General features: G+C 45.9%; 1 protein-coding gene across 1 annotated transcript; it reads right to left on the bottom strand.

Moving 5' to 3' along the window:
- Nucleotides 1–380: 380 nt before the first annotated feature.
- On the bottom strand, nt 381–18,480 carry SMIM3 (small integral membrane protein 3). The gene is made up of 2 exons (XM_036312810.1): nt 18,228–18,480; nt 381–1,731 (listed from the first exon to the last, which is right to left on the bottom strand). Exon 2 carries the CDS (start codon nt 1,718–1,720, stop codon nt 1,538–1,540), a length of 183 nt encoding a protein of 60 aa, XP_036168703.1. The 5' UTR covers nt 1,721–1,731; nt 18,228–18,480; the 3' UTR covers nt 381–1,537.
- Between the last annotated feature and the right edge of the window lie 3,550 nt (nt 18,481–22,030).

Raw genomic sequence — 22,030 nt, forward strand, 5'->3', positions numbered from 1 at the left:
CACCTGCCCTATGCAGGTGACCCCCCCCCCCAAAACCCAACTCCAGCCATAAGATCTATCCCAACGAACAGACCCAGGTTCCCAACTGCACCCTGAAAGTGTCCTCCTGACTATCACAAGCACCTCAAACACAACACATCCAACAATAAATTCTTATCTTCCAAAATCTGTCTTCTCTGCACTCTGTGTCTGTGTAAATTGCACAGCTCTCCACCCACCTGCCAAATCTAGAACCCTGGAAGTCTATTTGATTCTTCTCTGTCCATTTCTGTTCCTACATTCAAACTGTGTCTCTATGACCCATAAATTCAGTGGAGTCTTTGACCCCAGTTCCTAAGTTTAATATGTATTAGGACTCTTTAAAGAAAGACTCAGACATGCTCGTTCTAGTACTTTATTGGAAATTGGTTGTGTACATCAATGAGATCAGATCAAAGTAAAAGCATCATGTTCACACAATAATATCCTGATATCTGTGCTACCTTTTTACATAATTTAATAAATCCAATGGGGCTCCTGATTTGAGTCAAAGAGCTTGAGTGGTCCAGAAATCTCTTTATATAAATATAAATCATAGCATCTAAAATAGCCATCATTGTTTTGAGCTAGTTTCCAGAGTCCTGGGAACATCTCTTAAAACATTAGTCTGTACCTCGGATTGTTTGCAGTGCTGGTGGGAGTGAGTGAAGGGGGTACATATACCGTGGAGCTAATTCTAGCAGGAGCTGGGGCAGAAGGGGCAGGAGGCGCTGGGGACTAGAGATGCTGAAAGCTGGCCGGGGAACTCAGCTATCCTGCATTTTCCAACATTGCTGGAGTGTCAGAGCTATGAGACTCCAGAGCAGAAAGAAAGAGTTGCCCTAGCTCCCTTGGCATTGCCAGGACGTGGCAGAGCCCTCCTCCAGATTGTAGACCGGCAGAGGTTCTGGCACAGAGAAAGTCCTGGAAAGTTCCCCTGCCCCTCCCTCCCACTGCCATGATGCACTCCCTCCCAAATTAGAAAACTTGAGGGAGTGGCACATCAAAGAAAATCACTCTGAGCCAGTGGCTGCTGGCCCCTGGAATGAGGACAGGGTGCCTCTGCTTGGTCTGGCCTGAGGGGCACTGACAAAGGCTGCTCTGGCCCCATTGCCTCCCTCCCACCTTGAAGGCCATCATCACTAATTGGGTTCTTTGGTTCTTCCGAGCTTCTCAGCATCCAGCAGTAACACCTGTAGATCTGCGTTGGCTTCATTGCTCACAAACAGCCTTAACCTCCACCACGTCATTGGTTCTCACAACCCTATGAGGTAGGCAGGGCAGGGATCGCAATCCCCATTTGAAAGGCAAGGAACCTGGAACTCAGAATTAGGTCCCCCAGGGGAACTCATGCAGCTGGTCAGTGGCAGAATCAAAACCAGAACTCAGGTCTCCCCTCCCATATCAAGCTTCAGAGTCTACACTCCCAAGTCCCTCCTGCTGCTTCTCTGAGAAAGCGGGAGAGCCTGGGGGAGGGGCCGCTGCCCGCATCCCTCCCCTGCCCCCTCTCGGCAGGCTCTCAGGCAGCCCCGTTGAGGACAGGATGAGTCCGCATGCGGTAGATGATGACCGCCGTGGCCGGGCACAGCAACAAGGAGGTCATGATGACAATGGTGGCCAGGATGATGAGGACAATGACCCAGATATCCAGGATGTGCTTGGGAAGCGTGCCTGGCGTGGGGACCTCACTGCCGGCGTCCATGCTGCTGCACTCTGTAACAGATGTAACAGACAGCGAAGAGGAAGTCACTGTTTGGTACCTTCTCCCTGCCTCCCTCGTGGGGAGAAAACCTGCTCCAGGAGTCAGAAACCCGAGTCACTGACGAGCTGTGTGATCTTTAAAGTTGCTTGATCAATAATAACAATGGCCTCATTCACGGAGGGCTTCCTGTGTGCCAGGCACCGTGCTAGACACTTACAGGTACTAACTTAGTCCTCACTTCAACCACCAACCCGAGGGGGCAGGGACTCTCGGGCTTTTTTGTGTGTTGGCCTTTATCTTCAGTGATTCCCATTTTAAAGACGAGGACTCTAAAGCCTTGCAGGGTGTAGATGTAGTTAATTTGCCTGAGGAAGTGAAGCCAGCTGGGTGGGACTCCAGCACCTCCATGTTTAACTATTGAACCACCAAATTCCCAGTGTATTTCTTCTCCTATAAAATGGAAGAGTCATTGCTTTTGGTTCTGTACCCCTTCTCCCATTCTCCTGGTAAGAGAACCCCCTCTTTTCTGTGAAGAACCTACATACTCCATGTCTTAAGGTGCTTGCCTGAGGACAGGGGTGGATATGTGACTTGGGCTTGGCCATTAAAAATCTCCATAGCCTCAATTCAGGAACAGGTGAGCAACCCAGGGTAGATCGATCAAAGTCCTCCCAGGGCTGGTATGCACAAGCTATTGGGAAAGATGACCCTTTCTGCTGGGATGCTAAACTGAAGGGTATGAGTCTGAAAGGATGGGTGTGGGGCTATCTTGCCCATATGTGGAGAGCCTGTGCTAGAGATGGAAAGAAAAATAGAGCCTGTTTTGAATCCAGCCCAGTCGGACACCATCTGCAAACCAGGACACCCCAGATTATAAACCAACTAGAGGCCCAGTGCACAAAATTCATGCACTCGGCGGGGGGGGCTCTCAGCCTGGCCTGCTCCCTCTTGCAGTCCGGGAACCCTTGGGGGATGTCCGACTGACGGCTTATGCCCACTCCCCACGGACCTAAGCCATCAGTCGGACATCCTTAGCGCTGTGAGCCTGCTTCTGGCTGAGCGACACTCCCCCTGTGGGAGTGCACTGACCACCAGGGGGCAGCTCCTCCTTGGTGGTCAGTGCACATCATAGTGACTGGTCATTCCACTGTTTGATTGATTTGCATATTAGCCTTTTATTAAATAGGATGGTTTCTGGGTTTTGCTTAAGCATTGCCAATTTGGTTTCTCTGACTTGGAGCTAAAAGAGTTCTGATGGATACAATATATAAATCAGTTGTTCCCAAACTTTTTCAATTCACAGCGCCCTTAATGTCTTAGTAATTTCCTGACAGCACTCCAGGCCAAAAGAAATAGCTAGCAGTTCTGTTTATTACGTAGTTAAGTTCAAGGAACTTAATAAGCATTTATGTCCGAACTAAAATAGTAACTATTTGAAAAAAATAATAGACACAAATAGAAAGAAAAAAATATGTTTTTAATTCTTAACCACTTATTGAGTAATGGGATGTGTGCAACATTTGGACACTGCACAATTTTTGAAACTTAAGAGTCAGATTGGACAATGAGATGCTCACTTCCTATTCTACATTCATTGGTGTGTAGTACTTACTGTATCATAGCAACCACCCAAAGCTCAGCTCCACAAATCATAACATCATCAAAAGGAATGTAGTAGGATTAATGTTAAACTGTAAGATCTCTTGAGCCAGTAGTTTACACAGTGTCTGAGAGATGTCAAATATCACTATTCTTGTCAAAAATATTAAAGATCTTGCAGTCCCTATACACCCAACTTTCCAGTGAGTTCACTGTGGCTCCCCAGGGCCCAGTGCACAACTTGAGAACATCATACATTCCCTGCCCAGAGGCTGGTATAAACAACCTCCCAAGGTTCCTTTTAGACCTAAGGTCTTTTTTATTTTATTTTATTGATTATAGAGAGAGGACGGGAGAGGGAGAGAGGGAGAGAAACATCAATGATGAGAGAGAATCATTGATCGGCTGCCTCCTGGACGCCCCACAGTGGGGATTAAGCCCAAAACCTGGGCATGTGCCCTGAGCGGGACTCGAACCCTAACCTCCTGGTTCATGGGCCGACGCTCAACCACTGAGCAATACCAGCCAGACTAGATCTAAGATCTTTAATCCTGGTGATTCTAGGTCCCAGACAAAATCCCCAAGTCCAGTCCTATTTCCTGCTTTTAAGTAATTAGTAACTTTTCCTTTCTAGTCCCTTTGGCTTCATGCCCACTGTTGCCACTCTAAGTACAGTACTTCTAACTACAGTACTGATTACCATACTTTGCTACTGATTATAGAGTCCCCAAGATGTACATACAAGGATGCTCATTTCTGCATTGTTTGTTATATCAACCAACATAACAGAAATGTCCATAAATAGTAAAATAAAGTAGGGTATATCCATATAATGAAATACCTTACCGCAATTCCATTCATTCATTTAGCAAATATGTAGTGCTTACTACACATCAAGCATTGTCCCAATATTACAATATTAACTTATTTAATAGTTATTAAAAAGAATGATGGTCTGTGGGGGGAAATTAAGTGCAGGATAATATGGATAGGATCATTCCTTTGGTTTGGATTTCATAGAATTAATCAGATAGATAGGTAAGGGTATAAAAATGAAAAGTCTTTTATGAGCGAAGTCCCAGGACAGTGTTAATAGTGATTACCTTTGAGTGTTAGACTGGGAGTGGAAGGTTTTGCTTTTCATTCTTCATGTCTTTCCAGTGTTTGAATTTTCTACATGCGCAAGTATTGCTTTCTTTGAAGTTACTGTACTGAAAATGTACTGCAATTGTTATTTTTATTGGTATTTATAGAACATCTGCTAATTGCTTCGAATATTCTAAGATTTATGGGGATGGACATAGATTTTCTATTCACTGGAAGCAGCACAGGTGAGGAATCTCCAGGGCCTAAGAATTTGATTTTGTCCAAGAAGCAACCCCATTTTCTTTCTTTTTTTTCTTCTTTTCTGCATTTTTTTGTTCTTTTTTAAAAATTGAGGTATAATTGACATAGAACATTATATTACTTTTGGGTGCACAATGTAATGATTTGAAATATATATATATATATATATATATATATATATATATATATTGCAAAATGATCCCCACAATAAATCTAGTTAGCATCACCACACATAGTTAAAAAAAAAATTTTCTGACGATGAGAACTTTTAAGATTTACTCTTAGCAATGTTTGAAGATGCAATACAGTATTATTAACTATAGTCACCATGCTGCACATTACATCCCCATGATTTATTTATTTTATAACTGGAAGTTTGTGCCTTTTACCCCCTTCACCCATTTCGCCCAGCCCCCACCACCTGCTTCTGGTGACCACCAATCTGTTAACTGAATCTATGAGTTCAAGTTCTGTTTTGCTTTATATTCCACTTATAAGTAAGATTATATGGTATTTCTCTTTCTCTGCCTAATTTCACTTAGCATAATGCCCTAAAGGTCTATCCATGTTGTTGCAAATGGCAAGATTTCGTTATTTTTGAATAATATTCCATATTTATATACCACATTTTCTTTATCCATTCATCCATTGGTGGGCACTTGGGTTGTTTCCATGTCTTGGCTATTGTAAATAATGCTGCAATGAACATGAACATGAGAGTGCAGTTATCTTTTCAAATCAGTGTTTTCATTTTCTTCTGATAAATACCTAAAAGTGGAATTGCTAAGTCATGTGGCAGTTCTATTTTTTAGTATTTGAGGAACCTCCATACTGTTTCCTACTGTGGCTGCACCAATTTACATTCCCAACAGCGCATGAGACTTCCCTTTTCTCCGTATCCTCACCAACACTTGCTATTTCTTTTTGATAACAGCCATTCTAACAGGTGTAAGGTGCCATCTCATTGTGGTTTTGACTTTCATTTGTATGAGGTGCTATCTCACTGTGGTTTTGACTTGCATTTCCCTGATGATTAGTGATGTGGAGCATCTTTTCATGTGAATGCTGGCCAGCTGTATGTCTTCTTTACTTTTAATTTTTTTTACATCAACTGGATGGAGGGACAAATGGAAACGGGCCGGGGGAGGGGTGTCTTTATAATTCTCTGTATTAAAAAGAGCAAATACATACATTTATGATGTTTTAAGTCAAATAAGATTCTAATCTGAGACTAGATCAGTGGTCACCAAGTGTTATAGAGTGTGCTCAGTGAGAGCCACCTGCGGACAGTATAAAAAACACTAATTTCTGGGTCCTATTCCAGACTTAGTGAATTAGACTCAAGAGGAGATGGAAGGGGGGCTTTTCTCCCCATTTCCCAGGTGATTTGAATGTGCAGCCAGGTTTGGGAGCCCCTGGACTCAACAATCTCTAAGGCCTCTACAACTCTTTCTAGCACTAGGATTTGAGAATTGATTCCGAGGTGCTCCGTTGCCAGTCTGGTCAGATCTGGGCAAGTCTGAGGTTAAGGAGAAGCCTCTGGCCAGGCTCCCTCAGGCCTGCGGAGGAGGGAGAGGCACTGGCTGGCCCTGCCTCAGCCTTGGAAACGTGGTCACTCTCTCCAAGGTCTACAGCGTGGAAGCATGAGTCACCGGGACGCGCACAGTGCTCGGGAGTACGGGGGCGGAGCGGTTATTCTCTGTGGTCTCCTGACTACATCAATAGCTAGCTTGCTTTGGGCCGAAAGAACCCCACATAGCTCTTTCTGGTAAACCCATTAACATGAGTCTGTGACTCCAGATGCCAGGAACACATCATCTCCTGGCTGGTTTTCGTAAGCAAAACCTGTCGTTTACAGGAACTCAGGCTTCAGGGCTCATCCACAACCAAGACTCACAGAACACTGAAGCCAGAGCCAACCTTATTTCACAGATGGCAACGCTGAGGCCCGAGGCTCCCCCCCTTCACCCCCACTCCCTTCCCGAAGAATCATCCCAAGTCATAAATCTGATCAAGTCGCTGTCCCATCTAAGAAAACAGAACAAGTACATGAATGGATGAAACTTTTTCTGTAAAGTGTATTCTTGACTGTACTAATATTACTCTTTTGCACATAAGATTGTTTAACGCCCCCTCCCACACACACACACACACACAAAACACACACCACCTATAAAAGTGCAGCTGCTCTAGAATGCCAGGGAGGGGGTGAGGGAGGGAGGTTTTGGGGCCTACTCAGTCAACAGGGCTGGATAAATATCCTTAGAGGCCGTAAGCACTAAAGATTAGAGTGCTCACCCCCTTCACATATACAATTCAAAATAAAAGTAATACTACACCACAACACAAAAACGTACATGTTACAATGACATTAAAGTCGCTTTTTTTGATAACTGAAAACATCGGAGGAAATCACTTTTCCCAGTTATTTTGTTGGTGTCTGCTTAGCACAGCCTGCTCACCTGGTACAGCACAGCTGTCCAGCATCCCCTTGACCCCTAGGTCGCAGGGCTCCCAGGCTGGCCATCCACGTAGCCAGACGACAGAGGGTACAGGGAGCACCATCTGCCTGTGTCAACCTTCTCAATCCTTGAGCCCGAGTCCTCGTGCGGGCTGCTCCTTCCCAGGTGACAGGGATTCCACTCACTTCCACCTCCCCGCTCTGTGAAAGAAAAACTCTGTCCCCAAAATAAGAGCTCCGCAAACGTTCAGCATCCTTAATGGAATACTGGAAAAATCCGCTTGAGAAAGAGCAGGGCTCTGAGCTGCTGCAGCTGACTTCTGTTTGACCTCTGTTGGCATCCGGGTGCACTGGCTCCTTGTGAATGCATAAAACCCTGCTTCTCGGCACATTTAATTAATAACCAAAGATAGACCTGCTTTTCATTGGCTTTGCAGATATATTCCTTATTATTTCTGATTAATGAATGGGTCACGTCAGACTATGGCCCAATCCATTCACGTCACAAACTTAACCTTATTACTGATAAAAATGTGATGTTTTTATGACCATGGGAGGTAAAACAGCTGTCAATCCTAAACTCCTGTCTTTTTAAACTGGCATCCTTTATCTGCTGACCTCATTCATGAATAATAAACTGGACATGTGTTTAATGTAAGTTTGTCTAAGAAACTGAATTAACACCACCCTGAGCTGATAAGCAGGGAAGCCACTGTTCTCACCAACCACTGACACCCCCAGGTCCCTACACCGCCCTGAGTGTGAGCAGTATGGACAATGCAATGCAAAAGCTAATAATCCCAAAATGACTGTTTTTGTGTCCATTAACAAAATTAAGTGTAAGGATGAAAAATTGTAGTTTCCTCCAAAGGAAGAAAACATTGTACCTTCTCCAAAGGTGGAAAATCCATCCCATCTATCAAGTACTGTACATGGTCCAGTCTAGGAAGGGAAAAGGATGGGTGTCCCGTCTCCTGCTTGGGGAAACCACGTTTGATTCTGAGACCATTTTTGTAAGCAACTAAAAATCCTTTGGCAAAAAAAATAAAAAGTCACTGTTCCAGCCAATTCCATCATATGGCAAAGTTTTTAGTTCTAATAAAAAATATATAAATTTCCTACATTAAAATTTCCTACCAAGTCAGAATTTTAGAATAACTGAATTCAAGGGGAATAATCTGTGCTATCTACCCATCTTTTAATTATGAGGCTCATCCCCAGCAGCAACTTTACGTCTCTGACAGAGCAATATTGTTTTTGATTGGCACTTACCAGAGCAAGTAACTTTGTCCAGGACATTTGTTCGTTCATTCGTTAGTTCATTCGTTCATTCATTCACTTGTCAAGTACTTGCTATATATAAGTTACTCTTTTAGGAATTACCATTATTTACGCAGAAGACATAGCTCTTTTACTTCCAAGGAGCACAGAGAAGTTAAGTACCCCTCTCCTTTCTACCCTTAAACATGGAAGCCCACAAGCCAGCCTTTCTTTAATAGATGTATGGGGCAAGTGCTAAACTCTGTGCTAGGCCTTGTCCCATACATTAACTTATTCAACCTTCCAACAATCCTGTGCAGGATATGTTATTTCACAGATGTGGAAACTGGCTGGTGACCATAAAGCTAAGTAAATGGGGTTCAAACTCGGGTCTCCTGACCTTGCCTTCACCACAGCCCACAGCTACCTCCAAAGCATCCACATGGCCCCCACGTGTGCGAGCATGGCGTACGGTGGAACCACAGCTCTCTTCTAAGTCCAGGTGAGGCTCTTACTGCTTTGGCCAAAGCCATTTTAGATTTAGAGAATTAAGAAGAGATACGCAATCTACAAAGATCAGGACTTTTATTTCCAGTTCTAGACCAAATGCCAAACTAAACCATTTTGACCAATACTCACTGAGGACAACTGAAAAAATTGGACCCAAAAAATATGCTTGAAGGCACTAAGAAATAACAAAACAATGAATTACCAGGCTAAGATCTGGGAGTGGACAGAAATCCAGGGCGCTGAGTTTGGCATTTGAAGCGGCATTTCCACTGGTGGGGAATGGAAACTGAGCAGTGTTTCCGACAGACTCGGGAGTCCACGCCCGCCAAGACAGAGAGACTTAAACCCTTGCATTTTGAGGTTGGATTTCAGTGAGCACTTTTGGTGCTGAGCGTGTCCTAGATGTATACCAAGCAGCTTTGAATCATCACAGTCCCTGAAACTGAATTAAGGTTGTTCCAGATTGCCAGGTGCCTGGCAGAAGCAAACCTTTATCCTCTCTCAAGGAGATAACATCACAATAGGCTTCAATTCCCCCTGCCCCCGCCCCCTCAAACATAATGTTCAGTACATAACCAAAAAATAAGCAGGAATAAAAAAGGGCAAGATGACATGTACAGAACCATCAGAAACAAGAGACAATAGAAAAAGATCTATAGGACTCCAGATACTGGAATCGTCACACTTGAAATAACCTTGCCCACTATGTTCAAAGAGGAAAAAAAAAATTGAAGATTAAGAAATTTGACAGAGAACTGGAAACTGTGAGAAAAAAATACAACAGATATTTTTAAAGAACCAAATAGAAATTCTAGAACTGGAAAATATAATAATAGAAATAAATGGAAACTGTGAGATCATGAATGTATGTTTTAAGCCACTAAATTTGTGTTAATTTGTAATGGCAACATCAGAAAACAAATATTGCAATACTGGGTTTGTCCTGTGCAGATGTAACGTCTACAAACTAATGGAATTCTGGAAATCTACACAGAATTTAGACACTATCTAGTTCAAACCACGTAACCTACTTTCCACTTTACAGATTGAAGGCAATGACTCCCCCAAAGTCACAGAGCAAATTCATGGCAGGACAGAGGGGAGAACTCTTTTCAATTCCATCACTAGCCAGGTTTCTTGATTATACCTTTTTACTTGTAAACGGTTACAGAGGACCTTGAGGCCAGGAACCCTAAGCAACTTCATCTTGGTGAGATTGTTTTCCAGGAACACACACACACACACACACAGATGTCCTGTCAGAATCGGTCCTTTACATTCCATCCTTTTAACTTAAGGCCCAAATACAATTAAATCTAGTTAAGAAGGTAATGGCCAAACCTAAGGCCCAAATGCAATTAAATCTAGTGAAGAAGGTAATGGCCAACTCTTGTAACTTATTTATTCCTGGCTCTGGGTAAGAACATCAGAGAAGAGAGGGGGAGACACTGGAATCCTATTTGTAGGGGGAGATTCCACCAAACTGGGGGAAAAGCTCACATGCATATGGGATGAAGGACTGGGGGAGCAATGGATAACTTTGTGTGGGCTCCACTCTGCCCTGACAGACTTCACCCAACCGACCTCACTTTTTCTCACTAAATGCCTTTCCTCTCTCCTCAGTGGTATTGATACTGAGCAAACAATTCTTAAATCCACAATCCCCAAGCTCCTGTATTTGGGAATGCAATAGGTGGAGGGAATCCTGGGAAATGGCAGGAAGTCACACTCACACTGCAGAGTAGTGTTAAACGCCCAGGCTTAGAGGCCAGGGGGCTTGGATTTAAATCTGGTTCCACCACTTTCTAGCTGACCAACCTTGCACAACTTACTTAAATTTCATAATGCTTTTATATCCTCAGCTGAAAACAAAACAACAAAAGTGAGGAAAGAATGGGATCTACCCCATAGGGTTCAGAGAATTCCACGGTACAATCACACATAGTTCTCAGCAGTGTTCCAACACACACAATTAGTACTCTATGAATGTTTGTTCTATGATTAATAATTCCTGGCCTTATGTAGGAACTCATTGATCCAAGCAAATATTCCACCCTCCTTCAGCTAGTTTGTTAGAATCCCTAACTTGGATCATATCTTTATCAACAAAAATGATAGGTGATTAATCTATATTAATGATTTTAAAAAATCAACCAGCAGCATGCTTGATTTGCCTGACCTATGCCTCCAGTTCAAGTATGCAACTGGTAGAGTAGCAATTGAATCTAATTCAAGACACATTCACGGCACTGTAATTAACACTGGGGATCAAGGAGTGGTGTAGAGACAGAGATAAATAAAAGTGTTTGTCCTTAAGAAGTTCACTCTCTTATGGAGGAAAAAAGACATTAATTACAACTTCTAATTGCAATAGAAGGCAAAGAAATGTTACCTGAAGGTACAAACCACATGCTACTGACAAGAGGGAAGAATTAAAAAGAGCATTGACTCTGGGGTGAAGAGGATCTTAATTTGAATCCTGCTTTCCACCCTTATTGGAGGTGTGACTTTGGAAAAGTTATTTAAAATCTCCAAACCTCAATCTTCTGATCTGTACACTAGGAACACTAAAAGCACTGCATTGCACCATCCTATTGTGAGGATAAAGTGAGGCCAAACATATAAAGTCCTTGAACATAATAGATGCTCAAAAATATTAATTCTCATTCCTTTGTTTTTGTCTAAGTAAAATAAAAGCCTTTACAAGGAAGGAGGCCTTTGGACATGGGCTTTGAAGATAAGTAGGAGCTCAAAAAAGAAGAAATGAGGGGAAAGGCAGGATAAACAGGATAAGCCCAGAGGTGATGAGCTACCAGGTGTGTTGGGAGCATATGTAGTCCTTGTGGCTTTGGCAAGAGGCTGGCCTCTGTAAGCTTCAGTTTCATTTGTAAAATGGAAATAATAACAATTAATGACAGTAACTACTTCATTGGATGCCAGGCAAGTTGAATGAGCGAATACACATAAAGCACTTGGGACAATGGCTGGCACACAGTGAGGGCTTCATATATGTTCAATTGAGCTAGTGAACACAGCATAGCTCCTAAATTCAAAGAGTTCAGAGGCCTCACCCTTAGTTTGGGTGCCGTGACTGATCTGAATCTGGTCTCGGAAACCACAGTGATAGTTTCATAAACAAATACCTTTGATAGTCTGTCCCAGCTTTGACCTTCCACCAGACACGCACACCCTCCACATCTGAACTGCTGCTAAAAGTTAACTTTTGAGAGATTGCCAAGGTTATCTGACCAGTTTTATCGCCAAGGAGTTCACTGAGGAAGAAGGCAATAAAAGAAATGACTTCCTGCTGGCAGGCGAGCTTAATTACCCCAAAGTGGGAGAAAAGGCAGAGAGAGGCAGGTCGCTTCCTGCAGGTGTCACTGCCAGAGCTCACAGACAGTGCTGCTGCTGCTGCTTCATTCCCACCAGACACAAGGGCCAGAGAGGAGGCAGCTAGAACCAGCTGTGCGTCACTGACACTGGCGGCATCTCTTCAAGCATCTTGCAGAATGTGAGCAATGAGGCTGATGGTTCCCAGGGCAGTAGACTTGGGAGTTTACCAGCATCACACAGCTTATGGGACCCCTGTAAAGCTCTACCCTCAGGAGCTGGTGAGACTGGAGCATTTATTTTTATTTTTAAAAAATATATTTTTATTGATTTCAGAAAGAAAGGGAGAGAGAAACATCAATGATGAGAGAATCATTGATTGGCTGCCTCCTGCACACCCGCTACTGGGGATCAAGCCAAGCAACCTGGGCATGTGCCCTTGACCAGAATAGAATCTGGGACCCTTCAGTCCATAGGCTGACCCTCTATCCACTGAGCCAAACCAGCTAGGGCTGGAGCATTTAGACAAGACATAGAAGACAACCCAAGTACCGAGATGGGGCCCCATTGGCCACCTAGGAGCTTGGGTAACCTAATGACCTGTGTCCCAAATGCTGGTCCCACTTTGAGACCTCTGTTCATGCTGTTCCCTCTTCTTAGAATGCTCTTCCCCCCATATCTTCCTTTTCTTTTCTTTTTTAAAAATATATGTTCATTGATTTCAGAGAGGAAGGGAGAAGGAGAGAGAGATGAGAAAGAATCATTGATCGGCTGTAGCCTGCATTCCCTACACTGGGGATCAAACCCACAACCCAGGCATGTGCCCTGACTGGGAATCAAACCATGACCTCCTGGTTCATAGGTCAATGCTCAACCACTGAGCCACGCAGGCCAGGCCAGATCTTCCTTTTCAACATCCAGTGTCTCAATGTCCACAATCTCAACTTAAATGTCACCTCGTAGGAAAAACCTTTCCAGATTCTCTATCTCTGACCTGGTTTTATTTTCTTTGTGCACTTTTCACGATCGAAAGCCTGCTTATTTGCTTGTTTATTTGTTTTTATTGCCCCTCTTTACCTGCTCCAATACAAGCCCAAGGAGATCAGAAGCCTCAGCCTTGTTCGCTGCTGTACCCTCAGCACACAGTAAATGCCCAATACACTTGAGACCGGTGAAGGAATGACTATGGGCTAACCGGGCAACTTCCGATTTGAGCTCAACTCCTGGAACTAAAGTGCTGGAGGTCCAGAGAGGATTCTCAATCCCGCAGGAAGTCCAGTGACCCTAAAAGTCAGAACCCTATCTCTAAAATAATGACAATCTCTGATTTGATCATTTTCTGGGCTCTCTGTATATCCAGGAAGGATTATGGGCATCTCTTTGTTTCCCAGCCCACCCTGTCCTTATCAGGCAGAGGAGAACTGGCCTTTCAGAATAATGCCTTCTAGAATCTGCTCTTGCTCATTTGCTGGGGCTGGTGAGCTCCTATTAGTGTTTTGATTCGCTGTGCTCAGATGCTGGGCATTGAGGTTGGTGAAGGGATGTGGGAGTTGCTGCCCAGGGTCTGAACCTTCCTTTCTTTGTTCTTAGAAGAGGACAGGGAGGCTGATAAAAAGGGAGGAGATTTCCCAGGCCAAGTTCGGTGTGAAAAGGCCATCCCAGTTCACATTCATATTGGAAAAAGTTCCCCTCCTATAATGTAAGAGTTAGTCTCAAGCATTTACCAACCCAGTACAGAGTCCATTTCACCAGGGACTTTTGTTCCATGTTAAGGGACCGGAGGGAGGAATGGTCTGGACACACAACTATCAAAAATGTGAAATAAATCAAATCGGAGGCATTTCTCCGATGACCCAACGTCCCTGAGGAGCGCTCTGTTCTCATTTTACCCCATTTGGCTTCTGTCTCTTCCAAAATTCTTAACAATCTAAAGACTTGTTCTGTGTCCGAGTTTCTCTCTGTTCCTCTGTGGCTGGAAAATGGAAAAACACCAGGATACTTCAAAGAGATCAGAAAGCAGGCAGAGCTGCACAAGACTGCACGTACCATCCGAGCCAGCCAATCACAGAGTCTTAGAAACCAACAGGGAGCCAGCAGAGGAGAAACCCAGGCCAAATCCACAGCATCCTGTTTAAACCTCCACCATCCATCATTGTGACTTGCCAGTGACTAAGTGTTTGCTGCCTGCTGGCCTGACTGGGAGACTGTCCATAAGGTGGGCTGTCAGGGGGGCTCAGTGGCAGCTGCAAGGGCACTAGAGTGGCACGAATCCCCTGCCATGCTACATCTGGTAGATGGAATAATGGCCCCTTGAAGGTGTCCATATCCTGGGCCCCTGAACCTTGAATACGAAAAAGGAAACATGACTCAGAGGGTGGAACCATGTGATTAAAGTTAAGGACTTTGGGATTAGGAGATACAAAGTGGGCCCAATCTAATCACGAGTCCTTAAAGGTGAAGAGGAAGGCAGAAGATTCACCATGAGAAGGACCCGGCTCTCCGCTGCTTGCTGGGAAGATGCTGGAAGGCGGCTATGAGCCAAGGAATGCAGTGGCCTCCAGGAGCAGAGAATGGCGCTCAGCTTACAGCCAATGAGAAAACGGTGACCTTGGTCCTACAACCAGAGGAACTGAATTCTGTCAACAACTCAGAAAAGTAGGGAGCCAATTCTCCCTTAAAGACTCCAGAAAGAACAACAGCCTAGTGAAGCCTTGATTCTCTTCTAGGGAAGCTTCGGACCTACAGAATTGTGATATATTAATCCATTTGATTTCTCTAAGCCATTAAATCTGTGGAAACTTGTGACGACATTAGAAAACCAATGCACTGTGTGATCCTAAATAATCCTTTCTTTCAAACTGGGCCTTAGTTTCCTGTCAGTCAATTGGAAAGGATGGACACGGTGATCTATCTCGAAGGGTCTGCCTCTGCTCTCCTGACATTCCACCTCCCCGAGAGCCGTGCCCCAAGTCCAGGACCTCTTCGTTTGAAAACCATTAAGGAAAAAATGGGAAGGAGTGATGGGGAGAGAAGATTAATCTTTAAAAAGCCCCAAGGAGTCTCCTAAGAGGCAACCAGGGCACTCAGAAGGAGATTCAATTGTACCCCAGGGGAACGAAGTGGGAAGTCTGGAAGAGCAAGATAAAAGCTTCACAGTCAACTGGTAGAGGTTGTCCAGAGCACTGAGTTCAGAAGGATTTCCTAGCTCGGCCGGTGTGGCTCAGTGGGTGAGCATCCACCTATGAAGGAGGAGGTCATGGTTCAATTCCCCGTCAGGGAACATGCCTAGGCTGTGGGCTCAATCCCCAGTGCAGGGCATGCAGGAGGCAGCTGATCAATGATTCCCTCTCATCATTCATGTTTCTCTCTCTCCCTCTCGCTTTCTTAAATCAATAAAAAAATTTATTTTTTTTTAAATCAATAAAAAAATAAAGAAGGATTTCCTGGCTTCGTGGGGGTTCTGTGCAAGGCCCTGATGATCAATGTCTGCCTGGGGCCCGGGATGGGGGAGTAGGGACATGTGTGTCAGATATGTGTCATCACTAATTGAAACACAGTTTAGTTTTTTCTGTCTTTCCTTCTCTCTCTTCCATTTCATTTTCCCTGATCCTACATAGTGGGTCACCAGCAATTCACATGCCCAATTGCCCAGTCAAAGGCCAAATCAGTCCAAATAAGGAAGCTATCTCTATACACAACTAAGCAATTTAAAGTACATGGTTTCGTACTGAATCTGGTTCGCTGTTGGCTAATGTGTCCGGCGGTTATAACTCTGACTTGTTCCCCTTTCTGGCCACCTAACTTCTGGAAATACACCATTCTCACTTGACACTCATTGTCTGTTTCCTCAGTGAGTTGAAAGGGTACCAGGGCCCCTCGTAATTCACTAGTCCAGCAGCTGTCATTTAACTCCCCCCTAGGTCATCCTGCAAGTAAGTGACTGAGGCAAGATCTAAACGCATAGCCCCCAATTTCAATGCAATTCAGAATCTAGGCCCTGGAGCCACACTGCCTGGGTTCAAAGTACAGCTCTGCCACTTAGTTCCTGAGTGACAGTGGGTCTCTCTCTCTCTCTCTCACTCTGACGTAATGGATGTAATAATGGTCTCTACCTTATAGGATTGAGGTAGACTAAATGAATTACTGCATATAAAATGCTTACAATAATGTCTGGCTCATAGCACTCAATAAATGCCAAGTATACTACATCATTCATCTTACCTAGCCGATCAGGGTGGAGGCCTGCGGGGTGTGACAATGCCAACATTGGCTCCTATAAACTGTGAGTGTGAGCACATGTGTCTGTCTTTGATATACAGTCAATAGCGGCCGTGTAAGATCGACTCAGATAAAGATCCTCTTTCCTTGGAGTTGTTTCCTTTGTAGGTTTCATCCATGGAGAGGACACAGAAGTGCATCTTTCAAAGAAGGATCAGAATAAGGCTGGGAAAAGCCCGGAGGCTGCGACTGCCTCTTTACCCCTGTGTATGTCACCCCTGGGCTCAGAACACAACCCGACCACGTCAGACCCATCCCTCCTGCCCCAGTTTCTACTTTGTTTTATGTCTCACTCAGCTCGGTGATTCTCAGGCGGTGCTAGAAAGGGGGAATCCCCCAGACCTTTTATGCTATGGAGCCCACAGTCCTGACGCCCTGAGAGGTCAGTGTTTGGGAGAGTTGATGGAGCATGACTGTAACCTCCCACAGCGTGACTCATGACCCGGGACAGCTGGAAACAGGAGGTCCCTGCTGGAGCAGAGAAGCGCTTCTCCTCGGCTTTTTCAGTTGTTACTGCAAACAGTGCGTGCTGTCCTGAGCTCAGCGGGGCTGCCTCGAATGTGCTCAGAGGATGGCTACGTGGCCTACGGAACCCAAAGAGCACGTGATGCCCAACCACAACTGCCCATCTGTTTAACCCCCACTTCCTCATCCCACAGATGGGAAGGCGCGGTGCAGACCGTGGAAGGTAACTCAGTGTCTCCTGACTCCCAGGGAACTTTCCACCTCCACCCCCCACTCTTGACCCCATTCAGGCGTCCACACGCCCTCCTGCTACTTGGGCACTGCAGTGGTGGCACCATTTGCGGCAGGTGTGCACGGAATCTCTGATACTTGAATGACTGGGCCACTTGCACACCGGCAGTCTAGCACTTTGGGGAATCTATAGATGGAGGGGGAATGTGTGAGCCCAAGGGGCCAACAGGACCAGTGCTGTCAGGAAGAACCCAGTGGAGCTGCAGGGGACCCGGAGACGCGCTGGGACCGGCCCAGTGAGTAAGAGCCCAGCCTGGCCGCTCCTTCAAAGTCAGAACCTCTGCCCCTGGGACAGGTTTGTGTGGCTCACATTTCTCGTCCTTTCCCTCCGTAAACAGCACTGTCAGGCCGGGTGCCAAGTGCTGAGGATCAGAGATGCGCCTAGAGACAGTCTCTACCCTCAAGGAATCTATGGAAGGGACATGGATGCAAGGGAACTGGCCACCCGAGCAACCAGGTCCCCATGCAGGAAAGAGGCCGAGGAGGAAAGGAGGGAGCCTGGAAGGAGGCCTCCTCTCCAAGGTGCTATGCACACCCCCGTCACACCTGACTTCTGTAACGCAAAGGCTATTTCCTCCGTTTCACAGATGGAGAAAGAAGGCTCCGAGACGGGGCGCTGACAGTGCAGTGACGGCCAGGGCGGCCACCCACCACCCCGGACCCCAAACTCCCGACCGGACAGAAGTCTGTCTCCTGTGGGGCTGGAGCGCACCCGCCTGCGGTCCGGCCTCCCCTGAGGCCCAAGATGTGTGTGTGTGTGTGTGTGTGTGTGTGTGTGTGTGTGTGTGTGTGTGTGTGTGTAAGGCAGCTGGAACTGACGGCTGAGAGGAGGAAAAAGGGGAAATGCAAAAGTACTGAAGCGGGAAACGAGGGCGCGGAGAGGACAAGACGGGAGAGTTGGGAGGCACTGGGACAGGGGCAGCGCGAGAACCGAGCCCCACGCGCGACCCCGACGGCCCCACTCACCGGTTCCGCGGCTGCTTTTAAAGCGCGGCGTCCACCGCAGCTGGATCGCAGCTGGATCGCGCCGGGTCTGAGAAGTTCCTGGGACGGGGCGGCCCCAGCGCTACTCCGAGTCCCCGGAGCGGGACGCGGCCCCGGCCCTGGAATCTCCGTGCCCCGGGAGGCAGGCGCGTGCGGCGGCGGCTGGGACGAGCGGCTGGCAGCGGACGGACGCTCTGAACCGGAGGCTCAGGAATTCGTGGCTGCCAGGGACCGCCCCCCGGAAAGCAGGGCTGGGCGCTGCCACCCGCCTCAGCTCCTCCCCCTGCTGCCCCGGGGCTGCGGGTGAGAAATGAGCCAGCCCCGGAGGCAGGAGAGCGAGGGGTCGCGGGTGCCCCTCGCAGCCTCGTCACGCACACGCCCTGAGGCCCTGACAGTTACTTGGCCCGTGTGTGTGTGTGTGTGTGGGGGGGGGGGGGCTCTGCTCTCTATATTGTATGTAAGCCCTGCAGGGCTGACCCAAAATGTGTCCTCCAAGAGCCTTCCCCGCTGTAGGCTACGCAGGGAAAAGCCTAACCCACGGGTAAGGATGGAGGAGCCGGCCTCGGAGCCGCTGCCTTGCAATGTACTGAGTGTAGGATCCTTAACAAGAAACTTCGCCTGGTGGACTTTCATTCTCTGTAAAGTGAAGGTACCAGCAACTGCCTCCCACCCCTGTTGTGAAGTTTGGCTTAGAGCAGCGATTTTCAACCATTTTCATCTCATGACACATGAGCTCCTGACTAAAACTCTGTGGCACACCAAGTATGTTATATTTTGACCAAAAAAATAAGTATAATTTTTATTCATTCGAACTGGACAGCTGTTGTTGTGTTGGCTGTTGTCATTCGTTTATTTGACAAGGGAAAGGGATCAGGGCCCCCTGAATAAACAGTCAGATATTGCATGCTTTAAACATTCTTGCAGCACACCGGCTGAAAATTGCTGACTTAGAGGATCAGGGTGAAGCTGGTCGGTTGTTGGCTGTAACATATCTCTGAGCATCCTGTTTATTTTCTGATAACAGTGAGATAGTCCAACCCAAGGTGATCAACGGCCCATTAGAGCTGAGCCTCAGAGAGGCCTGCCATGCCCTACTAGTCCCCGCCCAGCTTCCACACAGGACAAAGCCAGCTCTGCCATCTCCTGCCCACCTCCATGATCCACCCAGCGACCAGGCTGCAGGGCCTATTGTGGCACCCACAAATGTTACTTCAGCAGTCCAGCGTTCTTCACTCTTACTCTTCTGAAAAGCAGGAGCTCAGGCCTGGAGCATGTTCAAAATAAAAGGGGAAATTGAAGACCATCTCATCCCAAATGGCTCCTTTTATAGATGGAAAATCTAAACTCAGGCTCAGGAAGGTGGAGTGACGTACCAAGGTCACCAGAATAGGTCTGTCTGATTACAGAGCTGAAAGTCTACGCCCTCTGCACTAACGATTTGGGGCAGGGTCTGATTTTATTAAGGTCTTAAGTTCAGAACTCTGGGACCATGAAAAGGGCCCTAAGCTGACACTAAAAGGCACTAAACCTTGCCTTCTTGCCCTGGCTCTAGCACTGCCTTGTCGTGTGACTCCAAAAGTGAAAAGAAGGGAGTTGAATTAGCTATTCTCTAAAGTCACTTACACTTTCAAAATGCTTTCGAAGCTGAGGCTCAAGGATCTTAAGATTATTACAGTTTTGAGTTAAAAGCATGTCTGTGTGGGGTGATCCATCTTGTCCCACTGATGGACACGTCCTGGCTGAGGTATTAGCTCCCTCCTTACAGACCCCAAGACAGCTCAGTTCTTCCTGAGGAGGCAGGCACTGAGACTGCCCTTGTCTCTCGCCCTCCCTTCCTCTGTCCCGCTGGAAAAATTCCTGAGGTTCTTTTTGCTCTACAGATCCTTGGGCAAAATGCCTCTATTCTTTGAGGAAGCCGCACTTGCTTGCTGACCTTCAAAAGAAATATGCTTTTAGTCTGAAAACTGATGTAGGAATTTTTATTTTTAATTACATCTTTTAAAATTGTAGCTGGAAGACCTACCTGAGCTAATGATTAGGCAAGGAGGTAAAATGGTGGAATTTTCCAAACATGTGGTATCTGAGATAAAACAAACTGAGCAGACAGGAAGAAAGAGAAGGAAATGGAAGGGTTGCATTTTACAGCTTTGAAGTGGAGCGATAGTCATGTGGTCTCATTAGTGTGGTTATAATTATTTGAATCCATTCTCATGGCTTAATTCCAAAGTGTTCAATTATTACACAGTCACGTAGCTGAGAGACAAAAGATTGCTTATTACTGGCAGATACCCTCAGTCCAGCCCGTCTAATTTTTGAAGTAAATGTGGTCTCAAGAAAAAATACACTGGTTGGGGGAAAAGTCAGTTTACACTTGTTCTTATGGAAAATAACACAATAAATAAGAAATAATAATACAAGAATAAACTGTTTCATGTATTCACAACTGTAAACCCTCTTGCCCCACCCTGCACAAAAAAAGCCTCTGCCTTAAAAAAGAAAATTTACTTTAAGAACACTTCTTGAACATCTAACATGTAGCAAGTGTTTCACATACATCATACCATTTAGTCCTTGCTACAATTCTATAGTGAAAATGTTAACCCCCATTTTACACATGAGAACAGAGGCCCAAAAAGGATCAGTTGGATTGTCTAAGATTAGCTAGCCAGTAAGTGGCAAAACTGTTTCTAAATGTTCTACACCTAACTGACACCTACTGAACCAAGTCCCCTCTGCACTTCTGTCTTTTACTCTATGAAATGGGGTGATTCCCGCCCTAGCTAGTGCACAATGCAAAATACAGAAGCACAAGCAGACCATTAGATGCATGACTGTGATAGACGGTAGAGGACAATAGTTGTGGGAATCAAGAGGAAAAACTGTTTTGACATCTAAACAGTGATATTAAATTTAGATGGTCGGGAAATATTACTTATTTACTTTAAATATGAATGCAAGTTTCTTTGTCCCTCCAGATTCGCCCTCCACACACTTCTCCATCCTGCTTTGTGCATGGGGTGGTACCACATCTGGCCCCATCAAGGAGCCGTGTAGCAGGCACGGTCAATGCCTTGCCCACATTCCTCGGACCTCACCCAACTTCAGCTCTCGCCAGATTTCCAACTGCCAAGACCTGCATCTTTGTGTCTGAGGACTGTCCCAGACCCACAAGAAGGCCAGTCTGCCAGCCTGGCAATCCACAAGTACCCAAGAAATAGCCCAATCCAGGAGCAGCCCTCAACCAGACTCCAGGGGCATGAATGGCCCAAAGCCCTCACCTTTTGGAGGAATGCGTCTGGGGCATGTGTTTACATTGTTTCCCAGAGTTTCTCTGTGGGACTAAACCCTTATTGTAGCCGGCCTAATAACACAATCTTATTGGTCACCTTCTCTTGGGCATCACGCCCTCACGCTTCTACTCGTGCACTCTGAACTTCTTACATGAATTTTCACTCAAGTAGACTTTCTTTTTTTTTAAATATATTTTATTGATTTTTCACAGAGAGGAAGGGAGAGAGATAGAGAGAGTTAGAAACATCGATGAGAGAGAAACATCGATCAGCTGCCTCTTGCACATCCCCCACCGGGGATGTGCCCGCAACCCAGGTACATGCCCTTGACCAGAATCGAACCCGGGACCTCTCAGTCCACAGGCTGACACTCTATCCACTGAGCCAAACCGGTTTTGGCAAGTAGACTTTCATTTAAACCCTTATCCCACCATCTGCTTCTGAGGGAACACAAACTAAGATAGGCTTCCCTGAGGTCTGGCTTCCTGTCGGGTT

This window comes from Myotis myotis, unplaced genomic scaffold, assembly GCF_014108235.1.
Source record: "Myotis myotis isolate mMyoMyo1 unplaced genomic scaffold, mMyoMyo1.p scaffold_m19_p_6, whole genome shotgun sequence".
Taxonomy (NCBI): Eukaryota; Metazoa; Chordata; class Mammalia; order Chiroptera; family Vespertilionidae; genus Myotis; species Myotis myotis.

Excerpts from the sequence above, each read along its gene's own strand:
- SMIM3 (XM_036312810.1), bottom strand. The coding sequence starts at position 1,720 with ATGGACGCCGGCAGTGAGGTCCCCACGCCAGGCACGCTTCCCAAGCAC.